The sequence below is a fragment of the Porites lutea genome, chromosome 11 (assembly GCF_958299795.1).
Source record: "Porites lutea chromosome 11, jaPorLute2.1, whole genome shotgun sequence".
NCBI lineage: Eukaryota > Metazoa > Cnidaria > Anthozoa > Scleractinia > Poritidae > Porites > Porites lutea.
In genome coordinates this window covers 18,255,065-18,281,751 of record NC_133211.1, presented here as the reverse complement: position 1 = coordinate 18,281,751, position 26,687 = coordinate 18,255,065, and the positions used below count along the sequence as shown (strand labels likewise).

The following is a 26,687-nucleotide window of genomic DNA, read 5'->3' as shown; positions in this document are numbered from 1 at the left end:
ACCAGTACTCGAAACAAATCACGCGCCAAATTTCTCTGCTTTTCAGTGTGGCTAATGGTGATCCAGCCACGCTGACAGTTTTCAAGGAGGGAGAAAATGTCGTCAAATCTTGCAAAACGGGCGAGTTTAATCTTAGATGATGGCACCATATATAAAGGAAAGCTGTTTGGAGCCGCTGAGTGTGTCGCTGGCGAAGTGGGTAGGTCTAAACTTCTCCTTACACGTAATATGTCGAGTCGATTTCAGTACATCCCGCCTGTTCGAATCGAAGCTACTGGCTTACTTTCAGCAGACTTCTTTAGAATTTGTTTTGTTTTAATGCTATTTATTTAAACTAGAAAAGCATTATTAGGTCTTCTTTTTCGAGGATAGCGTTAATTTTGGGCTATTAAAGTGTATGTTATGGCGAGTTTCGATTCGTGACTCGCTGTTGTCGGTGTTGACAATGTAGTGTTCGAGATTGGGAAAATGGTTGGAAGTAACGAATAAATTTACTTTGCCACTTTAAATTTAGTTCCAAAAGAGTCATAGGACAAATTCAATCGGAAATCAAACGAATTAATAATTGAGGTTATCGGGATTTTTATACGTAAATTCGAACTCCGACTTATCTAACCAGTGCGCTGGTGTTGCACGTGGATTGAAATGCTTATAAAAGTCCCCGTATGTGAGGCAAGGAACCGGATGTTTCTCAGTTACCGCAGGAGCATATCACAATAGGCTCCTGGTTACCGGAAGTGTTAGCCGACACGTACACATTGGATGGAATGTTGATTTTATAAATTCACAAGCTATAATAAAAAATGCTTAGAGAATTTATCTCCTTGAATTCAATAAATATATTTCTTAGTTCAAAATGTCTACATTTAAATTTGTTTTTTGTTTTTTGCTATTTTAAAATAAACTTTATTACAAACAGTACAATTCATTACATTCAATTGATTTAAATTTTGTTGAAAATCATAGTTAAAGGAAACCTTACTTTACAGCTTAACTTGTGCATAAAATGCATTAAACAAAATTTAATGGAACTTGGTTTATTACTAGATTTAGGGCCAACTTTATCGTGCGTCCATGTAATCATTGGCATCGTTTTTGTTTTAGTACTTCTTATAGAGTGAGAAAACAGCCGACATTTTGTGACACCACCACTGGTTTCCTGTGAAATGAGGTCTGAGGAATAAGCACAGAAATTTCATACTGGTGGCACATCACTACCCATGGGTAGTGTTGTGCGATTAGGGACTGTTCATTTTCAATGGTGATTGACATTTTTTCCCTAATGAAACGTTTGATTGGTATGCTTTTTTCCTTGTAGTGGATTAGGATAATTGCTTTTTGATGCGTAATAAAGTAGCGGTTCAAGGAGCATGCTTCCCCGGAAAAATCTGAACTTTCTGAATGTTAGAAATGCTGGTCTTTGGCATTCTGGTAGGCTGTTTGCAATAAAAAAAATATTATTACAAATGTTGTCACTGCAAAATTTGGAGGAATTTTTTGGTGACCCTCCCTTTAATTTTCCTCTGACCCCCCCTTCTCTTTAAAGCCACGTTTTTCACAGCTCCCCTCAAATCCCACCAGCCCCCCTACCCTTACCTGATAACAAAATGAACGGTCTTGTAGTATGGAATTTATGTGCTCATTCCTCAGGTGTCATTTCATGAGGAAACCAGTGGTGGTGTCAAAAAATGTTGGCTGTTTTCTGAGTCTCTTCATCTTACTAGTACATGTGTAAAAACTTTGTGATTGCATCGCAAATTTTCCTTTTGGTGAAAATTAGTGTGAAAACTAATATCACGAACTTTGATACAATGTAAACATTAATAACAAAACAATACTTAAACATTTATAACAATACAATACGTCCTTTGTGTAAAATTAGAGCTATTGTAAATAGCAGATCAAAAAGTGAAAATTTTTGGGTAAAAAAAAATGATACATTTATTTGCATAACATTACCGGTAAGTATATTTCTCTTCCTCTGCTGCTCCGTCTTCTGTATTATCCTTTGCCGTCTATAAACCTCTAATGTGCAGTTATTAAATTTTATCTGTTTAACGTACATGCACGTACTGTCAATAATGTAGTTTTTTTGCCTACACTGTAGTATTTCAAACAGGGATGGTAGGATATCCAGAGTCCCTTACAGATCCATCTTACAGATCGCAAATTCTCACACTAACTTATCCTCTGATTGGAAACTATGGAGTTCCAGAAGGAAAGAAAGATTCTCATGGAATAACCACTGAGCTTGAATCAGACAAAATCTGGGCATCAGCATTGATAGTGGGTGATTATGTGGAGGAGTACAGTCACTGGAATGCAAAGAAATCACTTTCACAGTGGCTTATTGAAGAGGGAGTCCCAGGAATTAGTGGTGAGTTGATCTTTGTTATCTTTTGTTTTCTCACCAGACTGGATCCATTCTATCCCTCACAGAATGAAGAATGAATGTTATAAAGGGCTGTTTCATTTAACCTGGGGGAGTGGGGGGAGGATAATCAGTCTTTAAATTTTTGGATAGAAGTATGTGCCCCCAGGACCCTAGAACTCTCAGCTTGTCCTAGACCATTGTTAGTTGCAGTTTTCAGGCTTGTCACTAAGATTTCAAGTTGCCGGGTAAATACAACAAGCAGGCGGGGAATCAAATGGCTAGGGATTTCTTTTGGTTCTATTTTTCTTCTATTTTCCAATAAAAGTAGCCGGGGGCCACTCTCTTAGTGGCCGGGGAAAATCCCTGGCCCCTGGGTCTTAATGACAACCCTGAGTTTTGCTCTCCTATTCTAGATTAGGCTCCAAGTGTCTCTACCTTACCCCAGACTAACTGTGACCAGAAACTACATTCTTTATACATGTGGTTAATAATTTATTCTTCACCATGGCTCATACATGTACCTATTATAACCTTAATGCCCACATCGCAAATGGAGGTGAGGGGTCAAGGAACTAGAAACACAATCTTGCTCCAACACGCTAGAAAACCTGACTGGTGTGCCCAAAATGGTAACCCAGCCTGCGCAGGATCAAGCTTTCCCACTAAAAGCACTCATCACACTAAAGCCAGAAGACTCAGTTAGTAGAAGAAAAACAATAATGCAAACCCTGGACAAGGGACCCTGTGGAAAAAAAAGGTGGAGTAGGTTCAGCTGTATAAGGGGGGTACTAACAGTGCTTAGTTATAAAGAATTTAACTTCAGGCTATCACAATCACATGAGGAGAAAATGCCTGCACTTACCTCAGATACTACTAGACAAGGCCTGCCCTAGTGCTCCAAGAACCACACTAATACTGCATAAAATGCTAATAAATGCTTGAAATTGCTACTGACGAGACTTTTGCTCCTTGTTAATAACTGTTTTTAAAACCATTGATGTTGTTTGGTAGTACCCACCATACAGTGGGACATTAAATCTGTCACCTACACTGGTTTGAGCTCACTTGATGTGCATATTATGGGTGCAGTGATGCTACCATATAGTTGGTCAAAGAAAAGAAATATAGAAAAATGGGTACATTACTCACTGGAGCTACCGATTCAAGAAATACAAGTAATGACAACCCTCTGTCTCATGAACTTGGTAAATGGCCTACATGTAGCTGTAACCATTTTTTTCTTCTTTTGTTCCAAAAGGATAAAAGCAGCATAAGGTCATACCAAAAGTTTATATAAGCTTTCATGTATTTGTCCCCTTCCAATCAGTCATCAGAATAATAACCGACAATGTTAACAAACATCACAGTCAACATATGGATATACTGTAAAGCACAAAAATGAAAATTAAACTGGTGCACATGCATCTCTCAACTTTGACTGGTTAAAAAACGTTTTTACTGTTGTCATCAAGGCTGTTCTCTAGTAGTGCCCGGTAGTCCCTTGGACCTAACTTTTGCTCCTGGGTGACTAGAAAATCTTAGATTTTTCATAGAAATCATGTGCTGGGCACCCTGGAGTTCACAGGTTCTTTCTTTTGTTTCAGTGGCAATAGCCTCCAGGTTCACAGCACTGTGTTCCCTTCAATTTTCCTTAGAGCACAGCCTTGTGTTATTAATCAAACCCAAAGGATATGAAGATTTGGTGCTCTAATATTATTTAAATTATTTGGTTAGGTATTGACACTCGAGCACTTACTAAAAAGATCAGAGAGGAAGGAATGACGTTAGGAAAAATTGTAATAGAAGGTGTCGATCCAGCAACTGTTCAGTTTGATGATCCAAATAAGAGGAATCTGGTTGCTGAGGTTTCATCTAAGGTTTGTAACTCATTGTGGCATTACGGTCCTTTGAGTTTTCTGTATAAGCAATATAAAGCATGACTACTTTTTTTTGTTTGAACCAGGCAGTGAAGGTTTATAATCCTAATGGAGAGTTTAAAATCATTGCTGTGGACTGTGGTATCAAGTATAACCAGATCAGATGTCTAGTGACCAGGGGAGCTGCTGTTAAAGTTGTGCCTTGGAATTATGACTTTAATGTTGATGTTGAGAAAGGAGGTAAGCAAGTTTTTCAACTTTTCTTACATTGTACATTTGTCTCAGCTGGAAGAGTTTTGTCTGTTCTTCTTTGTTTGCTCATTTTAAATTTAAACATCTACAAAACACATTGGAACAACAAAGTTGGTGCTGCAAAACTCCAAGCTGCAACCATTTTGTTTGCAATGGCAATTAGAAAAAGTTTTGGCCACATTATCACTACCATCTTTAACTACTTGATACAATGTATTAACTTGCAGAGTGTGATGGTGTTTTCCTGAGCAATGGTCCAGGAGATCCAACATTTACTACTGAGACTACCAAGAATATAAAAAAGTTTATTGAGCGTGCTACCCCCAAGCCTCTTTTTGGTATTTGCTTTGGACATCAGCTCTTAGCACTTGCGGCTGGATGTACCAGCTTCAAAATGAAGTAAGATGTTCAAAAGGCATGATACAACTGTAGAATTTCTTACAAACTGTATACAATGTCTCATTGTTCCTCAATATTGAAAACAGACTCTGTTTGGTGCTTTCAATGAAGTATAACATTCATTGTAGATGTCAGGAATGGCCCAAGTAGGCGTGTATGAGTTTTACATGTAGACAGAGAGTAGCCAGAGGGGAGACAGCCTTTTACATTTAATTAGATATTGCTGAACACAGGGGGGATGCAGGTTATCTTTGTTATAACCCTGTCTAATACAGTGAGAGTGCATTCTGTATTAAATGCCATTTTGTATGAATAGAGTGGTGAAAAAAAATCAGTCTTGTATTGGCCCGGGTGTGGCTAGGCTGAATTACCAGCAGCTGCGCTACAAAAATGAGCTAGCGCTCATCTCTGCAGAGTGGCTTCCTGGGGAGGAATAAGGGCTTGACTCAATAGAGCAACAGAAAATTGAGCCTACACTGTAGGATATGGCTTGAATGCTGGAGTTTGATGATTTTTCTTGATCTAGCAGTATTTTCTTTGTTCCCTTTGTAGATATGGAAACAGAGGACACAATATTCCATGTGTACACCATGGAACAAAGCGCTGCTTTATTACAACACAAAACCATGGTTTTGCCATTGATACAAACTCTCTTCCATCTGACTGGTCTGTATTGTTCACAAATGCAAATGATCAGACAAATGAGGGTATCATTCACAACTCCAAACCTTTCTTCAGTGTCCAGTTTCATCCAGAGCACATGGCTGGACCACAAGACCTAGAAATGTTATTTGACATCTTTTTATCATCAGTGAGACAGCAAAAGGAGAATAAAGAACTGATGATCCCAGTCAAAGATCAAATTCAGCATGCTTTTAAGTTTGAAGCTTTGGTGTCTCCAAGAGACAAGAAGCCTAAGAAAGTCATGATTCTAGGTTCTGGAGGTTTGTCCATTGGACAGGCAGGAGAATTTGATTACTCTGGCTCTCAGGTATGCTATAAACTATTTTGTGACACATTTACTCTATATGCAAAGTCACAAAAGTTATGATCGTCATCACATTGCTACCTTGGTGTCAACAGCTATCACTTCTTCAAAAAGGGGCTCAAAAATTAAACACAAACTTACAACTACTAGAACGTGTTATTTTCTATACAAAGAGGGCCGTAAACAAGTCCTACATGTATTATTGAGAGAACCATCACTTTTGCAGGGTTGTTTAAGCTCTACTTTTGGAGGAATAAACATAGAGTACTTATGATGGACCCTCTTCTTCCCCCCCTTGATCAGTTGCTCTCATCCAGTTTATGAATGTGCTTCTTTTACCTTTTATTATTTTTTAACAGGCAGTTAAAGCCTTAAAAGAGGAAGGGATTCAGACAGTTTTGGTCAATCCCAACATCGCCACAGTTCAGACTTCAAAGGGTCTGGCTGACAAAGTGTACTTCCTACCAATTACTGCTGACTATGTTACACAGGTAAAGATTGAAATGTCTAAAAATATTGTTTTAAAAAATCTATACTATTCATGCTAAAAACTTACATTAAAAAAAGGTATCATGCAGCCTTCAGAACCATCCTTGTGTGGATTGCACTAGGAATTGTAGTTTTAATAAATACCCCCCACAAACAAAAGGGTGCAAAGAAAATAGTGTGCGATAGCCTGGGGGTAGTGGATTTTGCTATCGGGCCAGCGAATTCTGTCCTTAAGTTGCTTGATGGGCAATTGAAGTTTTTCTGGGCAATTCAAATTTCAGAAAAACGGAAATCAATACTTCCCGTCAAAAATTTTTTTAAGGCTAGCTGAAATGACTTTTGGGCTGGTACATGCTAGCTACAGCTGGCCTGAATGGCAAGCTTTAACGAACTGCCTTTCTTTGCACTTTGAAACCATCATTTTCTGAAATCTTAATAGTTCCAGATTACAGCTAATTCTTCAAAAAACCAGAATGTTAACACATTTCAGAAACGTGAGTTTTGGTGGAGGTAGACGTATCTGTAAATTTAAGTCCAGGCCAGCCAAAAACCAACATTAGAAAGTGATTAAGATTGCATTCGCTTCTTGACAAGATTTTTTTTCATTCTTTTAAAGGTGATTCAGAGTGAACATCCAGATGGTATATTATTGTCATTTGGAGGCCAAACAGCCCTGAATTGTGGCATTGAACTGCAGGAGAGTGGGATATTGGAGAAGTATGATGTTCACACTCTGGGTACCCCTGTCAGTTCTATAGTGTGCACTGAGGATAGGAAGTTATTTGCCGAGAAACTTGCTGAAATAAATGAGCAAGTAGCACCCAGTTATGCTGTGTATTCAGTGGAGCAGGTAAAACTTTATCTTTGAGTTGATGAAACCTAGGCTAATATTGATCTTAATGTGTTATGGGAGGGTTCATAATTTATGTAGGTGGGAGGGGGGGGGGGGGGACACTATGGTGATTTAAGTTTTTTTTCTGGTGCAGTTTTTGGAAGCCCCATATTCCCTCCCTTTTCCATATCCCACAACTATAGGCAACTTACGCCCCCTGCATGCTCCCTTTAAATCCCCTCTCCCAAGCCTCATAGTGACACAAAGCGATCTCTGCAGAGAGGAAGGCAGTAGCAGTTTTTTTTTATCATTGAAACTTTTGTGATGGCCCTCTCTTATACCTTCAGTCACATTGGTAGAAATTTTTGATACCCCCCCTAAAAACTGACTAGAAAAACTCATGCCCCCCCCCACCCCCCTCTTCATGAATTGCTACCCTTCCCTATACAGATGTAAGTGGTGATTTTTCAATGACATTAACCCCTCCCTCACCTCCCACATCCCCCTAGTCAAAGTTGGGTTGTTTTTTTCCTACTGGAACATTTAGCCTGAACAAGGGTACAACGTTATTTATGGGGAAGACCTGCTGTTTTGCCCTTTGATGTACATAGTGTCATCAAAACATTAGAATTGGTGTCAAGGTCAAAGTGTCTCAACTAATTTTGTTGCCAATTTATTGTAGCTCTCACACCGACTTCAAAAGGTTTTAGCACTCCAGAAAATGCATTTTGTAATGAAAAAATGTGAGCCATGCTTTTCTTTTAAAATTTGCTAGGCTGTTGCTGCTGCAGAGAGTCTTGGCTATCCAGTGCTGGTACGTGCAGCCTTTGCACTGGGAGGTCTTGGCTCAGGGTTTGCGGAAAACAAAGAAGAACTAATCTCTCTTGTCACAGCAACTTTTGCTCATACCAAGCAAATTAATCTTGACAAGTCCTTGAAAGGATGGAAGGAAATAGAGTATGAGGTGGTCAGAGATGCATATGACAACTGCATCACAGTAAGTATGTGCAGATATATTGGGCTTTGTTGGGTTCGGGCATCTGAGATGCTCACATGTACTTAATGATCAACACTGGCTGTGGGTTACAAGCCTCCTACCAGTACTGTTGGTTCCTCAATTTACATCTGATAAACTGCTAAATTCTTTCTAATTTTCTTGTATTTGCATGTGAATCAGATCTACCTTCAATTTGCAAAAAGTGCTAGGAGTACAGAATGGATATAATTTCCCAAATTGTGATCATATACACATTGACTGAAGGGGTGAAGGGATGGAAGCTCCAAGTGACTTTTATTATTTTTAGCCTGTGTACAGCTCCCCTCTCCCTGCAAGGTATCAAAGGGTGAATTTGATGTTGCATCGAGAGCTACTTGCGCTTCATTCCAAGAACCCAGCTTTTTTTCCTTTTAACTCATCTTTTATCTCCGTCTTCTCCTACCCCAACAGTCAAAAAGGAAGGCAGGAAGAAGATCAATTTTTTCAGGGTGGACACTTACTGATAAAAGGGTGCTTATTCAAGGAGAGGAAGCTTCCAATTGTCTGAGTATCTGAGTTCCAAAAGCTCTCACTTTCAAAACAAGACTAAGTGCAAAACCTTACTTGTGAGAATAAGTTTTATTAGCATGAGAATAAAAATTCATTTTCATATCAATAGCCTCGCACTTAGCCTCGCTTTGAAACAGAGGCTTTGGGCAACTCAGAAGTGGCCTATTTGTATTTCATCAGTGACTGCATATTCCATTTTTTTACTTTAGGTTTGTAATATGGAAAACGTAGACCCATTGGGAATTCACACTGGCGAATCCATTGTTGTGGCTCCAAGTCAAACCCTGTCCAATGCTGAGTACAACATGTTACGTACAGCTGCCGTCAAAGTTATCAGACACCTTGGGGTTGTAGGAGAGTGTAACATACAGTATGCACTTAATCCAAACTCTAAAGAGGTAATAATGGTTATTTACCATTATTTTACAAGGGCAAACCAGTTAGTTCATGGTTTAGGCATATGCTACGCAAAATTCAGGACTGGTAAATTTCGTCCCAGAATCACGTTTACCATTTGTACAAAATAATAATAATTAAAAATAATTATCCGGTAAATGGAACTAATTATTAGTTCCATTTACCGGAAAATGGCCGTGAAGGCCTGAAACTGGTATCAAAGGTAGCTTTGAAGAAATGGAACACAAATTTCTGCTTGGAATATTCCACCCGGAAAAACAGGACTATCTTTTCAGATGTTCTGTTGCTTCCCGAAATTTTCCGCTGGAACGACCAAAAAAGTCATGTTCTATTTACTTTCCAACGGGATTTCTGGAAACATTTTGTAAATGGTAAACAACCGATATCTCACTTTTAGCTCTACTCTAACCTGTGCCAGCTAAAAAGCTTGCATCATACAGTTGTTCCAGCTACTGTAGGCTCATATAGGAAAGAGGTACTATAATATAACAAATATAATACTGTAAGTATTATTTTTGTTACTTATTTGCATATATTTACTTATTTATTATTATTTTGCTTATTTACCAGTATTTACTGTTTGTGAAAAGGAAGGATTAACATTTCTCTATTTCCTTGATTTCAGTACTTTATCATTGAGGTCAATGCACGACTATCTCGAAGTTCTGCACTTGCATCTAAAGCCACTGGATATCCCCTTGCATATGTTGCTGCAAAGTTGGCTCTTGGTAAACCACTTCCAGAGCTGCGCAACTCAGTCACCAACTCCACAACAGCCTGTTTTGAGCCCAGCTTAGACTATGTTGTAGTAAAAATTCCTCGCTGGGACTTGAGTAAATTCAATAGAGTTAACACAAAGGTATGAGAGTCTAGACATTAAATTGTTTTCCTACAGCTGATTAATTTACTGTAATACTTCATATAAGTGCATCCCTCTTAATTAGCACTATCTGGGCACCCCACCCCTCCTTACTGACTATTAATACCGTATTGTTTATGTATTAATATCTTAAGTTTGCCCTTAGGATAGGACAATACAGTATTATTATTTTATTATACAAAGACCAATGAAAGACCCAGTGAGTTTTCACGCAAAAACATGATGTCTTCACACGTGAAAATAACATGTCATTTTCACACACAAAAAGATCACCATTGCTATGGCCATATAATAAATCAGCCCTTTTAAAGCCAAAAATCTTGAAGTGAAATGGTTGGTATTTCATTGGTGTTTTAATGATAAAAAGAACATCACATGGCCACTTTGAGAGAAAAAATTTCTCTTCTCATGATGAAAAATATTTCACTGGTTTGCTGCACTCACTTCTTAAAAATTTTTCAACACTCGAAGAGAAATTTTGTATCTCTGTGCGGCCATGAAATATCTTCTTTATGCAATCACTCAAAACATAGAAAAAGGGACAATAAGTACTCTCCTCTCTCAAATAGAAGAACATGATAAGTGAACAGGGCACTGATTCCAGCATTTGTGCTCTTCACCATACATATTTACTGGTGACACTTGAGAATAGGTAAAGATATGTTTTCCTTAGGATCAAATTTTTCCTGTGGTTCTGAAGTCAGTAATCATCAATACTTTATTTTTCTTAAAATAATACGTGTATGATACTTTTATAGATTGGTAGCTCAATGAAAAGTGTTGGTGAAGTGATGGCTATTGGACGACGTTTTGAGGAAGCTCTTCAGAAAGCTCTTAGAATGGTGAATGAGGCAAACGTGGGCTTTGACTCTCATGGTCTGACCGCATCTGATGAGGTATGTGAGAGTGAAAGGTAGTTATTTTTCCCTATTCGTCCTCTTCTTAGAATCTAAAGCTCCCAACCTATTGATTAAATCCTGAAAAGTCATACAAATATAAGCTACATGTAACTTAAAAAAATAGTGATGGCTGTATAGTTAACACGTATTACGTACGTATTGCCAGTCATTAAATTTTGCTGTTTGTCCTAAAGTAATCTCTAAGTGCTGATAAATGTAGACATTTCTGGGATTACTGTTCCTTCATTAGTGAATGAACCATTAAAGATTGTTGTCTTTTTTCCTCAAAATGTCACAGCACTCCCTGTAAGAGTTTGTAAATGAAAATGAGGACTAAGTGAATGCCAGGCGACAGCTGGAGGTTTTGGTACCAAACATAACAGGATTTTCCTGGCAGTGCTTTTTAGTAATGTTGTGTGTGTGTCCAGGGGAGGAAAAGTACTGCACTGCTCACTTGTTTTTGACAAACATATATGAAATAGATCATATATAAGATCTGAGGAAATGAAATCAAATGAAATGACTTCTCTCCTTTTGCCATTGACTATCCAAAGGTGCTGTCTTAAGAACAGTTTGAGGTTTAGGCTGTTATTGCTTCTTTTATTGGCTAATGCAAACTTTCACAGAAGACTAGGTTGAAATCCCCTCCTCCCCCCACCCTACCTGCCCCCAAACAGTGCTACACTGCATTAATAGAAACACTGATCCTGTCTCATATGCATCCTGAAAATGGCCAATTGCACTGTTAGTGCAATATGGATATAGCTTTCTTTGTCTCTGCCCAGGGTAATGTAACAACATCATACCTACAATACATGTATTTTGAGGCTTCATACATGTAACAATGCAATTTAAAGGCTACTCTAGTGCTGTTATTGTCAACTAACTGATTTTGTCCATTTCTTCATTATTTAACAGGACTTGATGCAGCCTTCAGATATGCGTATTCACGTTCTTGCCGCAGCATTCAAGCAAGGCTATAGCATTGACCAGCTGTATGAACTTACCAAGATTGACAAATGGTTTTTAAATAGAATGAAATGTATCATGGATTGTGCACTGAAGCTAAAAAGCTACAGGGAGAACACAGAGGTAATGTTAGATCTTCTGATAATGTAATAGTAATGTGCCTAAAAATTTGAGATTTTGAGTTGAGTTGCTTTTTTACGCCGGTGTAGTTGCACCTTGCAAATTAATGTAAAGTTCAGGGTGATCATCATCGACTTTATTTCTGCTCTTTCGTTTAATAAAACATTATTTTTATCACAATTATTTTATTAGTAACAGATTTTATTAAGAAACAATGTGATGACGATAATACTACATGTAACAATTTTGATAAATTTTAAATATGGGTAACAATGAATTTTGTTTGAGCTATCATGAGAAAAGTGATCTTGTAGCTCTAGAAAAGACAGGAAGGTTACTGGCAAGGTACTGGTAGTTTGTCAGTTTTGATTAGTAAAGGGATTAACTTCAGAGATTACACATGTATTTAGGACACTTAACCAACTAATGTAAAGCTGATTTTAATTTGTTGTAATTCTATGTTTACTGAATTCACTGTTCACCTTCTTTCTTATTGGTTGATGCACTTTTTAGCTTGGTTCGTCAGCATCTTCATCTGCACCTTTAACTCACAAAGAGAAGGTACACAATTCCTTCCTTATCGTATGCTTAAGGCTGCTGGTTTTCATGTGATCACTACAGCCACTGAAATTGATTGAATCATTATAAAAAAAAAAAGGTCAGTGATTGCCGTAATTATACGGAAACTTTTACAAGGTTGTGGCAAAATAGAAATTGCTAATCTAGGCGGCCCAGTTAAAAGAAGAATAAAGTTAAAGAAAGGAAAGGAAGGAAAATATTTTAAGTTACAATAATTCTTATTTCTATCATAGTTTTTATTTTAATTACATTAAATATAAGGAAAAACGGAAAAGAAATTGACGGAGAGCGAAAAACAAACACTTTTGTACAGAAATCACTTAACTGTTAATCGACCTTTTTAAATTACCTCAACGACAGCTGCAAAGAACATTGAATTCCGATAAGAGAGACTTCAGCTCTATTCTAAGGATCATGGTCTCCATATATATGCCACCATCGCTACAATCATTCAGATTCCTGCTCGTCCACCAGTTTTCCTTAGCCCTTTCATTGAACCTAATACCGTGTGGTACAAAATTTTTGCGAGTTCTATGATTTTTGCAATTCTTCCAGTGATCGTCAAAAATAAGATCCTGACAAAAAAATATCGCAATCATTTTTCCCACAAAAATTTACTCCAGAGTAAATAATTATTCTCTAATTGAAATTAGCTAATCGTGTCTGTTCAATTGCAACTTGTCTCTTTCGTGCACCGCAGATGTTAGGGGACGCGCACCATAGTATTGTTTGAAATACATGTATGTATTTCCATTGCACGTACTCGATAAAAACGAAAGTATTATCAATGACTTGTCCGGGACTTTCTGAAAATCGTAAAAATTAATTCCTAGCATGAAATACCAATCTGTCCTCAGCAATGTCCTAATCGCAAAAATTAGTTCCTGCAAAACGCAAAAAATCGTCAATCCACAAAATTAAACTCCTGACAAAAAATTTCATGCCATACAGTAGTCAAGATTAATAGTTCAAATTAACATGCACAGTGTAGTTATTTGCACAAGGTAGCGTTTATACTGAGTGAAGACAGTGATCCAAATTTGGAAGCAGCGTGTTTTTTCTTAGACTGGCCAATAGTGTTGTTGATTTAATCATTTTGTTATTAAAGCTGTCCAAAAATTAGACTTTACTTCGGCTTAATTGTCAGCAGTGTTGTTTAGTTGTTTTAATGTTTCATTTAAATGAGTGTTAGGGCAACAACACAGTGATGACTGCAAAGAAAATTACCATGGGGATTTGCTTTTAGCTGATGAAGTTTACGTATCCTTACTTTTCAATTAATAGGCTGCAGAGTTGTCTTATGAAGATTTACTGGGAGCTAAACAACTTGGATTTTCTGACAAACAAATTGCAAAGTGTATTCGCAAGTAAGGTTTTTTAGTTATTTTCAGTGCTTTGAATAAAATGATATAAACTTTCACCTGTACGATGTAATTTAATTTATTAAATGCTGATATCAACTGGCTGCCTTGCTCTGCTAGCTCCCATGGTTATTCCAGGCAGCCAGTGCTCTAATTTTTACTTTTAATATTTTCATTGTTGCAATTTATTTTTGAGCAAGAGTGAATACAAATAAAGATTGTTGTTGTTTGTTGTTGTTGTTGTTGTTGTTGTTGTTGTTGTTGTACATAAACACTGCTCACCACAGAAATAACTGACTGGTCAACTGACTGTTAAAATATCATCCTCATATTTTTAATGACCTAAATACAGTACTCGACCTCTTATTGACTCGAGCTATTGGTTAATGCATTTTTTATTATTATTTTTAGCACTGAAATCGCCGTGCGGAAGGTTCGGCAGCATTTTGGACTCACCCCATTTATAAAGCAGATTGACACTGTTGCTGCAGAATACCCAGCCTTTACAAACTACTTGTACCTAACTTACAACGCATGCGAAAATGATGTTGTTTTTGATGGTGGAGCCTGCATGGTGATTGGTTCAGGAGTTTACAGGATTGGCAGTAGTGTTGAATTTGATTGGTGCGCTGTGGGCTGTATCAGGGAGCTACGGAAGGTACATGTTAAGGGAAGAAGAGGGAGGGGAGGGAGGTTACAAAACTAGGTGGAAGGGATTGGTATGTCATAACGTTAACGAATAGACGACGTTTTCTAGTCAAATTGAACTTATTTTCAAGTATCCGCATTAGAGATCATTTGAAATGTTGATAATTATTGTTAGCTCAGTTAAAGAGCTGATCTGATGAGTAGGAGGATGTAAGCTTAAACCTGATCTGGATCATCAACCTGGGCCTTAAAAAACGGCATTTGCTTCTTGTACGGGACACAGATGACGTAAAACAAAAGAATAAAAGCCATGAAACAATACCAAACAGATTTTTCCCTGAACAGCAAACAAAGAGGTCTTTTGTTTTACGTCATGTGTGTCCCGTACACGAAGTTAAAGCGAAAAAGACGGGTGAGAGCATGCTAGCTGAGATAGAAATCTTCTCTCAGTGCAGATAGTCGTGTCTTTGGGTGGTGGCTGTAAGCTGTTGGCCTTATCTCTTTATTGTTATTATGGAAATTCATGGTTTTCACACCACGTGCGCTTTCAAAGCCACTCACATCTGTTTCCTTCATTAAATTGGTAAAAGTGATTTCTATTGCTAAAGGATCTCTTCTATTTTCAGTTGAAAAAGCAGACTATAATGTTAAATTACAACCCGGAAACTGTCAGCACTGATTACGATGAGTGTGAAAGACTGTACTTTGATGAAATCTCATTTGAGGTGAGAATTTTCTGTTAATATCAGGATGTCACTTAAAGGGAAGGATTTCAATTCACTTAGTCCGTGGTGTATTAACTAAATACATTTGTAGCCTTCTTTGCTCTCTTGTAATTTCCTCTCTACTTACAGCTATACAATCGCATTATGTACTGCTGGAAGTCAATTTAATTAGAGTTGTTTCTATAAAATCTATTTCCAGTGAAACTGGAAGCGTTTCATATCCCGTTAATAGAACAGTACTGAGCTACCGTTATCGCCTCTAGGTCTAATTTCTCATTGTGTGGTGTTGTGCAGCATAAGTTCGTACATAACATACGTTTGTTTGATTCTTTTCGTCATATTTTAAATCAATTATAATAAAAAGAACCTGGCCACGGGTTTGATTTTTTTCTTCTAGTAAGAAGCCTTCTAGACTTTCAAGAGGAGATTCTCAGGAGTTCACACATGGAATTGTTTTGACAAAACTCGTTTCTCCATGATTCTATACCACATTGATTTATCACTCAAGCTAGCGTTTTTGTCGTTATTCTAGGTTGTGATGGATATTTATGAGAAGGAGAATCCTGAAGGTATCATTCTCAGTATGGGAGGTCAATTACCAAACAATATTGCAATGCAGCTTCACCGGCAACAGGTAAAGAGTTCATTCATAAGAGCTCAGAGAGAATGATATGTAGTGGTATTCAAATTTTTCGTCATAGAGGAAGATGAATCATGATAAAGAGAAATGTTAGTTTTTTTAAAAAATATTTTTGTATGTGCAGGCTAGGTGTGCAGTGATTTTGTTCCAAATAGTTATGGTTAGTCCTTGGACTCATCTTGTGAAAAATCACGAGTCCCAGTGCAGAACCAATGAGCCCCCGTTTAAAAAAACAAGTCCGAAATTGAAAATGCTTGGGCCTTTATGTAACCAGACAGTTGATCTGAAGACAGACTCCAAAACTTTGTATTACAGTACTCTGAAATTTAACTACAGTCCTCCTATTTTAAAGCACAACAAAGGCTAAAAGAAATATGCATAGTTAAACAGCAGCCATAATAACTGCCACAGAAATTACGCGAACGGGATATTTCTACGAATACACATGTTCAGATCGATCGACCGATCTTTGCGTCCTACGGGACGCATGCCATGAATTATTTTGCGTCTTTGGGGATTTTTAAGCGTCAGGGACGCAGGAGTGGAAGCTGATGTATCACTGGGTGTGTACGGTGTACTTTGGCCTTATTAAATGCATTTTAACTTCTTTTTTATTGGAACTTTGCTGTTTAGGTTCGTATTCTTGGAACATCGCCAGAGATGATTGACAACGCAGAGAATAGGTTTAAATTTTCCAGGATGTTGGACAACATCGGAATTTTGCAGCCCCAGTGGAAAGTTCTCACCACTCTTGAGGTAAGATGCAGCTTTGTAATTATTCTTTATATAAAAAGATTTGTGTTTAACAAAAAGTAAATATCAGAGCTGCCAATAAAAGTCGGGCATCGGATAGTGTGCGACTGGAATTGCGTTCTTTTCGCCAGAAGGTCGATTCGCCCGAGGGCGTTTCCCCTGACTTAAGACGGTTCCGCCTGCTCTTAAGACCATTCGCCCAAGGACATACAATCGGCGCAGTGCTACTTCCCTCTGGTACAGAAACCACTCCTGAATCACCTTTCTTATGTGTGGCAAAAGCCGTATCCGATATGGTTTTGTGACGTCGTAAGAGCTGTCCTGTATTGTGAAGACTTAACCAAATACACTTGAAATTTAGCACGAATAATGTATACAAGAACCTTCGACAATTTCACATCATCTTGCAGGAAGCCAAGAAGTTTTGTGCAACAGTAGGGTATCCCTGTGTTGTTCGTCCATCCTATGTGCTCAGCGGTGCGGCCATGAATGTTGCCCATTCAGATCACGACTTGGTTACCTATCTTGGAAACGCCCTGTCTGTATCCAGTGATCACCCTGTCGTCATCTCGAAATTCATCCAGAATGCCAAGGTAACAAGTTTAGTTCTCTTGCTACTGTAATCTTGGATTTTTTTTTAACTCCCCCAAAGCCTACTTTACCCCGGGTACCGGAGGTGTTTTCTCGCGGCGGGAATCTTCGGTGTCGGCTGGGTGTCTGCGAAGGCTGACACATCCGGAAACCGCGCATGGCACCCAGGGTAAAACAGCTCTTTTGTTTTTCGCGCATGCACACAAGCCACAATTTGGACTTGCGAGTCTGTTTCGATCTTCCTCTATCGCTCTCTTTGTTTCCTTTCCCTTTCACGTTTATAAGGATTTTTGTTGTCCACTTTATCGTCTTTCTTTTACATGGAATTGTGGCTGGCTAACTGATTAGGAAAGTGACAAATTTAATCTTCAAAGAGTGGTAGGTAAACAACGAAATAAGCAGTGGATTTTTCCCCAAAATGTTACTTTTTTGTGAGTGTAACTCTGTTAGGATTGGTCAAAATATCGAAAACGAGGGTTGGTGGAAAGATTTATCTTATTAGCTCACACTTAACGCTAAATGGGTCCAGGAAGGAGAATATGCATCGTTCCACATGGAACGAGAACGACCCAAGGCGTAATTGCTTCTGACTCCGCTTTAAACATTGCCCTTATGTAGGAGATTGATGTTGATGCAGTAGCAAGCGATGGTGAGGTAGTGGTCATGGCCGTGTCTGAACATGTAGAGAACGCTGGAGTACATTCTGGTGATGCCACGATGGTTCTTCCCGCACAAGATCTTAATGAAGAGACTCTCAAGATTATACAAAAGATCTGCTATGACATTGGCCAAGCCTTGATGGTCACGGGACCTTTTAATATGCAGTTAATTGCCAAGGTATGTACATGTTGTTGCTCAACTTTACTCTTGGTTAAATGTTATTTTCTGTTGTTTTTCGTTGTAATTCATGTTTGACCATGAGTTCAAAGCAAAGGAATTTAAAATTTAAACCAAGGATTCACCTAACTTTTCGTTGTGACTTCTGAGAAAATTTAATTGTTTTATCGTTATACTGTTAGGTGTAATTTCACTTTGCATTGTATTAGTGCCTGCGACTATGTATCCTGTCGGTCTCAATACGTTCTATTTTTGCTAACATTAAGCGGCCACCCTCTATTAAGCGGTCAGTAATCAAAGTCTCGACATAATTGTTCAACTGAAAGGAAATGTAAATTTGGTTTAATTTTTTAATTAGTTAGACTTTATTTTAAAACTACAATAAAAGAAAATATACTCCGAGATAAAAAGTGACGACTGACTGTGGACCAGTAATGCTGATCCCGTCGCGCGTTTGTTTCAAAATAAAGTGATGTTTCTGCTAAAGATTATTCTAATTTAAGACGAGCCTCTATTGAGCGGAAAACCTCCATTAAATAGCCCCTTGCCGGTACCCCCAGGGTGGCCCCTTAAGGAAAGTTTAACTGTATTATGTATTACGGACAAATAAAAGATTTAAGTAGACAGTCAACTAGGAAAGCTTTGAGACTGGTACTTATAGTGTCTATAAGTGCTTGCTGCTATACCTAGTGCTTTTCAGTGCTCTCTTGAGTTCCTGTCTTACTAGCTAACAATAAGCAAGTCACGTTTCTTAATGGCGCTATTTGTTTTCAGGACAATGACGTAAAAGTAATTGAATGTAATCTTCGAGTATCGCGTTCATTCCCCTTTGTGTCCAAGACTCTTGATCATGACTTTGTTGCCACAGCAACAAGATTGATATGTGGTGTGTCAGTGGATCCTGTGCTGGAATATTCCGGGTGTGGTAGAGTCGGAGTTAAGGTAAAAGACTATTTTAATACCATTCGGTGAATCGCGTAAGGCTTTTTTTACATTTGGCTATTAATAGCCACGCCTTTGTCACTGGATGGCGTGCTTCTCCGTCATTTTAATAAGAAGAAGTGTCGCCGCCCCATCGTGTCAGCCCTGTTAGTATATGGACCCCATTGCGATCTTGTGCCCCAAAGACTGAGTGGAAGAAAAAAACTACAATTGTTGGGGAAATGACGTAGCTTGACCGTCGTGAAACCGTCGACTGACATTTCCTCTTTGCTGAGGTTTTTCTGTGTGCGGGAACAATGGAGGTCTACCCTACCACGTCTGGATCGATTGTGCAAATGGAGCGTGAGACTGTAGAGACGTTAAATTTACTTCTCTTACTGTACACGCCCAGCCTTAAAATCAGTGGTTTTTAATAATAAAAAGGAGAGAGAAAGCGGCTGCTTTATTGTTTATCACTGGAGTCGTGTCATTAAAAACCACTATTTTGAGACACGAATAAGACGTTTTCCAGTTGATTTTTCAGCGGGATGTTCGATACCAAAACCTACATGAAGAAAAATGAAAAAGTGACACTCTGCAAACTCAGTTAATTTGTTTCCTTTGATTTGCTTCTAACGAAGTTATTAACCTTTCCTCTCTTGTGTTTCAAGGTGCCTCAGTTTTCCTTTTCACGCTTGGCGGGAGCGGATGCCATGCTGGGAGTAGAGATGGCCAGCACTGGAGAAGTGGCTTGTTTTGGTGAGAACAGATATGAGGCGTACCTTAAAGGCTTGCTAAGTACTGGATTCAAGATCCCTAAAGAGTGTATACTTCTGTCGATTGGCAGCTTTAAGGTAAGAGGTCGTGTTCCCCCCCCCCCTTCCTGGCTTGTGAAGAGGATGAAAGGAGTGTCCCCTTACCTGGAGTGTTCAAATGCAATTTGTTTGCATGACGGCGTTTTGGAACAATTCTTTATTCATAAATCTGTCCTCTGCGAATTATGACTGTTCAAGAAATCTAGAAAAACCATGAGCAAACAACTTCAACAACAATAAAATACAGGTCGGAAAAGGTATTTTTATTTTGACTAGAAAGGTCTGGCAGGCGGGACCCATCTTGCTATACTTAACAAGTACAGTGCGAATCAACAATTTATCATGACGTAAGTAGGTGGAATATGATCGCCCCGTTCGGTAAGTGTACAGTAGTCCTGAGTAGGACTGTTGTCGAGGTAACTGACTTTTTGACAACCTGTGCGGGAGTCATTTTCAGAGTCAAAACTTTTAGCCTTCAAGGTATATATTACTCTCTCACATCATATACAACTTTCAACTGTGCAACCCTCCATTACCTAAAGACACGAGTAAATGTAAAAGTTATTTGAAATGATGATATCGCTAATATTAGAATAAATTCGTCTTATCTAGTCATTCAGAAACGTTGTTTATGCAGCTTTCAGCTCAACCCCTTCCCGCTGTTTATAATCCTAACAGAACCTCTTCGATGGGAACTTGTTTAGGCAAGTTTTTGCTGATTTTATGGTCAACTAACGTCTTGTGTGTCATCCATGTTTTTAGTCTAAAACTGAGATGCTGCCCAGCGTAAGAACTTTGCAAGAGTTGGGTTTTAAGTTATATGCCAGTCCAGGGACAGCTGATTTCTACACAGAGCATGGGATAAAGGTCAGTCATCCACATTACTTACTATATGGCTGAATCCACGATCGGGCAAGATGGAGCGAATCCTGCATTCTGATTGGCTACCCGAGCGTATCTTGCCCCCTCGGGATTTTCCTCATTGCTCCCGCAAGAAAAAGTTCTCTGTTAGCCCCGCTGTCTTTTTAAGAGATAGAACAGCTTATGAACAAAAGTATTCTCATGTTTGCAGATTAAAACAGTGGACTGGCCTTTTGAGGAGGGTGGAAATGGAGCAAACGAGCGAAGCATTCTGGACTATCTGGCACAAAACAAGTTTGACATGGTGATTAACCTTCCCCTGAGAACCTCGGGCTCAAGAAGAGCATCTTCTTATCTGACCCACGGTTACCGCACTCGCCGCATGGCTATTGACTATTCCATTCCACTCATCACTGATATAAAGTGTGCTAAGCTTTTTATAGAGGTAATTGCTATGGTGGAGTTATTGTGTTGTTTTTGTTTTTTTTAACCAAACGTTGCAACGACGTGGTCATTACAGTGTGACATTCACACACCGGAGAGTGGCTGCTGCCTGATTATTTGGTTAACTCAAGTGGTTGAATTCCAAACTGAAGAGCGTTAGGCCCTGGTTCGATTCCCGACCGGACCAACACTCAGAGTCTCGTTTTACTCTTGTTCCGTTTCATACAATTTGTTTAATGTTGGGGAATTCTTCTGGAGTTGACTCTAAAAGACTGTATCTAAGTTCCTGTCCTCCATAAGACGTGAAACTGGGAAGTTTCACTTCGTAGTCGTGCAACGACAGCCAAGAAATGTACAAAAAAAGCGTGATGCACGTGCAGGCTTGTTGTCTTGCCAATCTAAACAAATTGCTTTTTTTGCCGTTCTCGTTGCCGTCGCCGTCGTCGTTGCTTACGCTTCCTGTTGTGGGATGTGAACGAACCACTGGGGACTCAACAAATGTTTGGCAGCGACCAACCTTGGGTGTCTATCGCAAATTCCCATTTACATCAGAGGCATTCATAACGCATTAATTTTAACCATTATTGATGGAGGCTAAGTATGATGAGAAGAATCGTCCCCGAAGCATCTCGTCGCACGTGAGAAAAAACATCTCGTACTAGCCAGGGTATATTAATTAGCCAACGTTAAACATGGTTATCTCTTCCAGTCCGGTGGCGAGTTTCATGTTCTACATTTCTGGTGAATGGCCACTTTAAGGATTGTTAGCTTATGTCAAACTATTTTCGGTGCTATTTTTTGGAGTAAATTATTTTCTTTTTGCCATTTTCAGGCCCTGAAGAGAGTCGGAGGAGCGCCTAAACTGAAGACTCATATCGACTGTATGTCGTCTGGCCGCGTGGTGCGTCTTCCAGGTCTGATTGATGTACATGTGCACATGCGCGAACCCGGTGCATCTCACAAGGAAGACTTTTCATCCGGGACAGCTGCAGCTTTAGCTGGTGGCGTGACCATGGTATTAGCTATGCCTAACACCAATCCTGCAATTGTCAATGAGTCTGCACTCAACTTAGCGAGAAAGGTAAGGCGATGGCCTGGAAACCATCCATTGGCAACTTCCATTTCATATCGAATAAAATGAACAACAGCCTAGTGTGCGTACAGGCTATCCCGGGGCGCTGCGACGGTGGGGCGAGAAAGAGGTTTCCCTCTCCCCTTTCCCACTCCCGCACCCCCGGAAGTCCCAGGAGAGCTTGCGCGCAGGCTGATAAAAGCCTGGTACGGCTGCTTCTCATTTTGCTTGACTTGAAAAAATGGTGTTGGGTGTACACTGTGTATTTACTTCAAAATTCAGTACGTTTTATCCGAAAATGAGCTGTTAGAGTGCTCCCCTTGTAAAATTGAAACAGAATCAAATCTTCAGTTGCTTCGTGAAAAGATTATAGTAGATTTCATGCAGCAACAGGTCGCGTGATGGTAAAGAAAATAACGAATAAACTGTCCAGCCGTTTAAAACAGAATCGTCCTGAATTAATGGTGGTTTTCCTAAGTACGTGTTGGTATTGTAGGCAAGTTTTCATTTTGCCTCTCACTTTTGTGCAGTGCTTACGCGGTCAGATACGTCAGATAACACTGAATCATTGTTCTATTTCAGTTGGCTTCGGCGGGTGCACGATGTGATTACGGTCTGTACGTTGGAGCCAGTGCTGATAATTATTCAACAATCAAGGAATTAGCGCACATGTCCGCTGGCCTGAAAATGTACCTCAACGAGACTTTTACAACACTTCGACTGGATGAAATGTCAACTTGGATGAAGGTACGAACTCTTAAGGCACCCATAGATTGAAGACTTGGCTTGTATCCCTCCAAAGCTTTGAAAATATCTGCTCTAAAGGTTGTTTGGTACGGAGTAACAAGTAACCTTTGGATGTTGCTAAGTTGGTAGCAGCAAGGTGGCCAGGTTTGCGTCCTGAAAACTGCAAAAAGGGTTCGAGGGTTCTCTGAAAATTCTACGATTTTCTTTGTTGTTTGCCAGTATGTGTTTCAATTAGGGTGGGATAAGGGATCCAAATTTTAATTACATTCTGTCTAGTCTAAACGCGTTTTTGTCTTTTCCTTGTTAGAAGAGTTAGAGATGCTGATATTTGATATTTGTATGTCTTATAAAATGGTGTTCGCTTAAAAGGTCAAGACTCTACCTTTCCAGGAAATTTGGATTTAGATTTCTAGGCTCATTTAACAAATGAACTTGAGCTAAGGTTGGTTAATAATTTCCTATGGAAACTATTTACCTTTTGTGAACCAAACGATCTCAGACATCCCAGTGCCAAAAGCTCGAAGGTGATGACTTAATACATGTTGAACGGTATCCATCTATTTTCTTGTGCAGCATCTTGAGCAATGGCCTAAACACCTGCCTCTAGTGTGCCATGCGGAGGGTCGTACTACTGCTGCGATTTTACTGTTGGCAGAGTTGGCCGATAGACCTGTTCACATCGCCCATGTGGCACGCAGGGAAGAGGTAAGAAGTATTTTTAATTTATTAAAATGAAAATAATAATAAAGAAATAAATTTGCACTTTTCCTTTTGGGTCGATAACTTTTCATTTGAACTGCCACGTTCAATGGATTCGTTTACAATTACATACTCAAACGTTCAATGATGGCATAGTACAGACTGGGCACGCTAACCGCTTTGAGTAGCCGTCGCCATTTGCAAGTGGTACATGGTGTTGAAAATAACTTTATGTTCTTTAAAGAATACAACAAACCAAATACAAAAAACTTTCTGTAGCTCAGTAGGTCTCGTGATCTCACATCAAGGTGTCATCCACAGACATCATGTGACTTTTTCTTTAGAAAAGCAAAGTTCAGAATTTTTGTAGACCGAAAGAAGAGTAGCTTTTCGTTCAAAGCGATAAAAACTATTTCCACCTTACCAGAAGAAGCATTTTTGAAAAAGATCTTTTTAAAACTGCACTTCTTTTAGGTGCTTGTTATTCGTGCGGCTAAAGAGAAAGGAATCCAGGTCACGTGTGAAGTGTCGCCGCACCATCTGTTTCTTACTGAGGATGACGCCGAGAGAATTGGCATCAAGAGGTCTGGGGTCAAGCCTCGTTTGGTTACTGCCGAGGATCAGAAGGCACTCTGGGATAATCTTGACGTAATTGACTGCTTTGCTACTGACCATGGTAAGATGACTGCATGCAGACAAAACAGTATGCGCGCGTCCTGTACCTGAGTAGGGACTCATCGATCCGACGACGCGATGACAGCGAAAACGTCGCTTAAAAAGTGAATTTACGTTCTTCCAGTCCTTATCGCTATTATTCTTACCCATTTACTTTATCAGAAGTAGGCGTACCTTCCTTGAGTTGAATTACTAGGATCCCTATCCAAATTCAGAAAGAGAAATAAAATATCGTCGTCGCTTGTTTACGTCTTCCATAAAATGTAATATTAGGCAATTTCTCGTCGTACTCGTGCAAAAACGGTAGAGAAATGTAAAAAAAAGTGTGAGGCACGTGCAAAGTTGTTGTGTTGCCTTCTAAGCCTAACTGTTGTTGTTGTTGTTGTTTTTTTTTTTTACGGTCTCGTTGCCATCGTGTCGTCGGATCGTAAAGGCCCCAGTGAAGAGAGGCTGAAGCGGTAATTTTAGGTTGGACCGGACCAACTGGTCAAGGACGACCCCCTCTAGTGGCGCAGGGGTAGTATTTTTTCGGAACATTTCCACGTGGAGCGAAGCGTTCCATTTCTGTTTCAATGGAACTTTCCGGAAATGTCTCTGTAGTTGGAAAATAACCAATGTTTGTAGGCTTGCCTTTTTTTGAGTTCCTGCTTCCACCGACTTTTTTGGTGGTAAGGTTTTAATTAATTTTGAGGTTCACACTGTTGTTGTTTTGATGTGTTTGTTCTGCAGCACCACACACGTTAGAAGAAAAAGATTCTAATACTCCGCCCCCCGGATTTCCTGGACTGGAGACTATGCTCCCCCTGCTGTTAACTGCAGTGCATCAAGGACGGTTAACCGTTGAAGTAAGAAACAGCAAAACTTTGTATCTACTGTAGGAACATAAATTTCAGCTTTATCTAGACTAAGTTGACAGCGAAGTGAAAGTTATTAACACATTTAAGTAGTCACAGACATAAGTAACGAAAAGACGCCGTTCGAACTTGCAGACAACTTTCGAACTTACAGCTAAAGCCGAGCGCGGGAAATTGCCGCTAATAGTAAGCGTGGAAAAAGCGCAACTGGCGTTGAGCGCGGGAAAAAGTTCAGCTGCTGTTAAGGGCGGGAAAACTTGCAGCTGATGTCATGTGCGCATGCGGCAAACCTTGCACTCATTTCTTTCAAGTGCGCGGAAACTTGCCACTAGTCTTCTAGAAAGGGACGACAATAAAGCAATTGGTTATTAGAATTTAGGCAGGCCTTTTCCTTTTCCCTTTTTCGGCACAGTTTTAGGATATAAACAGTGGTTTTTCCTTGCAGAGACTCATCAAAAAGTAGATAACATTTAGCGACCAATATGTTTTGCGTATTCGTTCAGTTTTAGTCAGTCGGATAGCCGTGAACGTCATTTTTTTTTAGTTCACGCGTGAATAAACAGCTAGGCCGCCGCGCCTGGAAACCATGTTGATTGATAGTCTATTGCCCAAGCAGCCTCGTTTACAATCAAATATACCATCGATCAACCTCGTTTCCAATCAAATATACGATCGATTGCTCGCATCTTTTAAATTTGGTCAGTGCTAGTTGGTTGTGAAGAATTAGCGGGGGATTGGAGCCAATGAGAAACGCTGAAAAATTTTGAATTTATAATAATTGTGGCTTTACGGGAAAGCAATAGTTATAGATAACCATTAAAAAATACTCAAGTACGACATATCTGCTGTGAAAGCAATTCCGCGTGTTTAACTAATATTGTATTGTTTATTATGTATTTATTCTTTTGTACTACAAAACTTTCGTCTTAGGATATTATGCTTCGTTTGTGCACAAATCCACGAAAAATCTTCAGTCTTCCAGAGCAGAAAGACACGTACGTGGAAGTGGAAATCGGCGAAGAATGGACAATTCCATCAGCCATGGCTTATTCTAAAGCAAAATGGACGCCATTTGCCGGCATGAAAGTTAATGGCTGCGTCAGAAGGGTTGTACTGAGAGGTGAAACTGTTGTCATCGACGGAAAGGTTTGTTTGAGTTTACTCACTAATACTGAATAAATAAATGCTTTATGAACGTGTCAAGATCTCTAGCTTACACGCAGTGTAAACTAATTGTGGACAACAAACTACCCACTTTAAAACCCAGACTCAAATACCCCTGCCCGCCTATCATGTTTAACCCCTTCCCGCTCCATATTGAGTTACCCCGGCGTTTATTAAAGATTTGTAAATGTGTATAGAAATTATAAAAAAAATAATTAAAAAAATTAATCCTAAGCGTTGCACAGGTGACGGTTCTTAC

General features: G+C 39.3%; 2 protein-coding genes across 3 annotated transcripts in view; one reads left to right on the top strand and one right to left on the bottom strand.

The window, feature by feature from the left end:
- Positions 1-26,687, bottom strand: part of LOC140951487 (tubulin alpha-1D chain-like) — a 116,906-nt gene that overhangs the window by 54,275 nt on the left and 35,944 nt on the right. The gene's annotated exons all lie outside the window — the stretch shown is intronic.
- Positions 58-26,687, top strand: part of LOC140951562 (multifunctional protein CAD-like) — a 35,817-nt gene continuing 9,187 nt past the window's right edge. The window contains exons 1-31 of one of the 2 annotated variants that reach the window (XM_073400839.1): positions 58-199; positions 2,108-2,377; positions 4,109-4,251; positions 4,338-4,491; positions 4,731-4,902; positions 5,455-5,893; positions 6,250-6,381; positions 6,996-7,229; positions 7,987-8,208; positions 8,967-9,155; positions 9,800-10,033; positions 10,813-10,950; positions 11,872-12,045; positions 12,556-12,603; positions 13,906-13,988; positions 14,394-14,640; positions 15,257-15,355; positions 15,888-15,989; positions 16,629-16,751; positions 17,159-17,341; positions 17,958-18,176; positions 18,951-19,118; positions 19,769-19,951; positions 20,675-20,779; positions 20,985-21,218; positions 22,050-22,298; positions 22,872-23,036; positions 23,610-23,741; positions 24,210-24,411; positions 25,140-25,255; positions 26,195-26,410. In XM_073400839.1, the coding sequence (XP_073256940.1) occupies positions 97-199; positions 2,108-2,377; positions 4,109-4,251; positions 4,338-4,491; positions 4,731-4,902; positions 5,455-5,893; positions 6,250-6,381; positions 6,996-7,229; positions 7,987-8,208; positions 8,967-9,155; positions 9,800-10,033; positions 10,813-10,950; positions 11,872-12,045; positions 12,556-12,603; positions 13,906-13,988; positions 14,394-14,640; positions 15,257-15,355; positions 15,888-15,989; positions 16,629-16,751; positions 17,159-17,341; positions 17,958-18,176; positions 18,951-19,118; positions 19,769-19,951; positions 20,675-20,779; positions 20,985-21,218; positions 22,050-22,298; positions 22,872-23,036; positions 23,610-23,741; positions 24,210-24,411; positions 25,140-25,255; positions 26,195-26,410 (5,478 nt within the window). In that variant the 5' untranslated portion in view covers positions 58-96. The remainder of the gene's footprint in view (positions 200-2,107; positions 2,378-4,108; positions 4,252-4,337; positions 4,492-4,730; positions 4,903-5,454; positions 5,894-6,249; positions 6,382-6,995; positions 7,230-7,986; positions 8,209-8,966; positions 9,156-9,799; positions 10,034-10,812; positions 10,951-11,871; positions 12,046-12,555; positions 12,604-13,905; positions 13,989-14,393; positions 14,641-15,256; positions 15,356-15,887; positions 15,990-16,628; positions 16,752-17,158; positions 17,342-17,957; positions 18,177-18,950; positions 19,119-19,768; positions 19,952-20,674; positions 20,780-20,984; positions 21,219-22,049; positions 22,299-22,871; positions 23,037-23,609; positions 23,742-24,209; positions 24,412-25,139; positions 25,256-26,194; positions 26,411-26,687) is intronic. The other variant, XM_073400840.1, reaches the window with a different exon arrangement.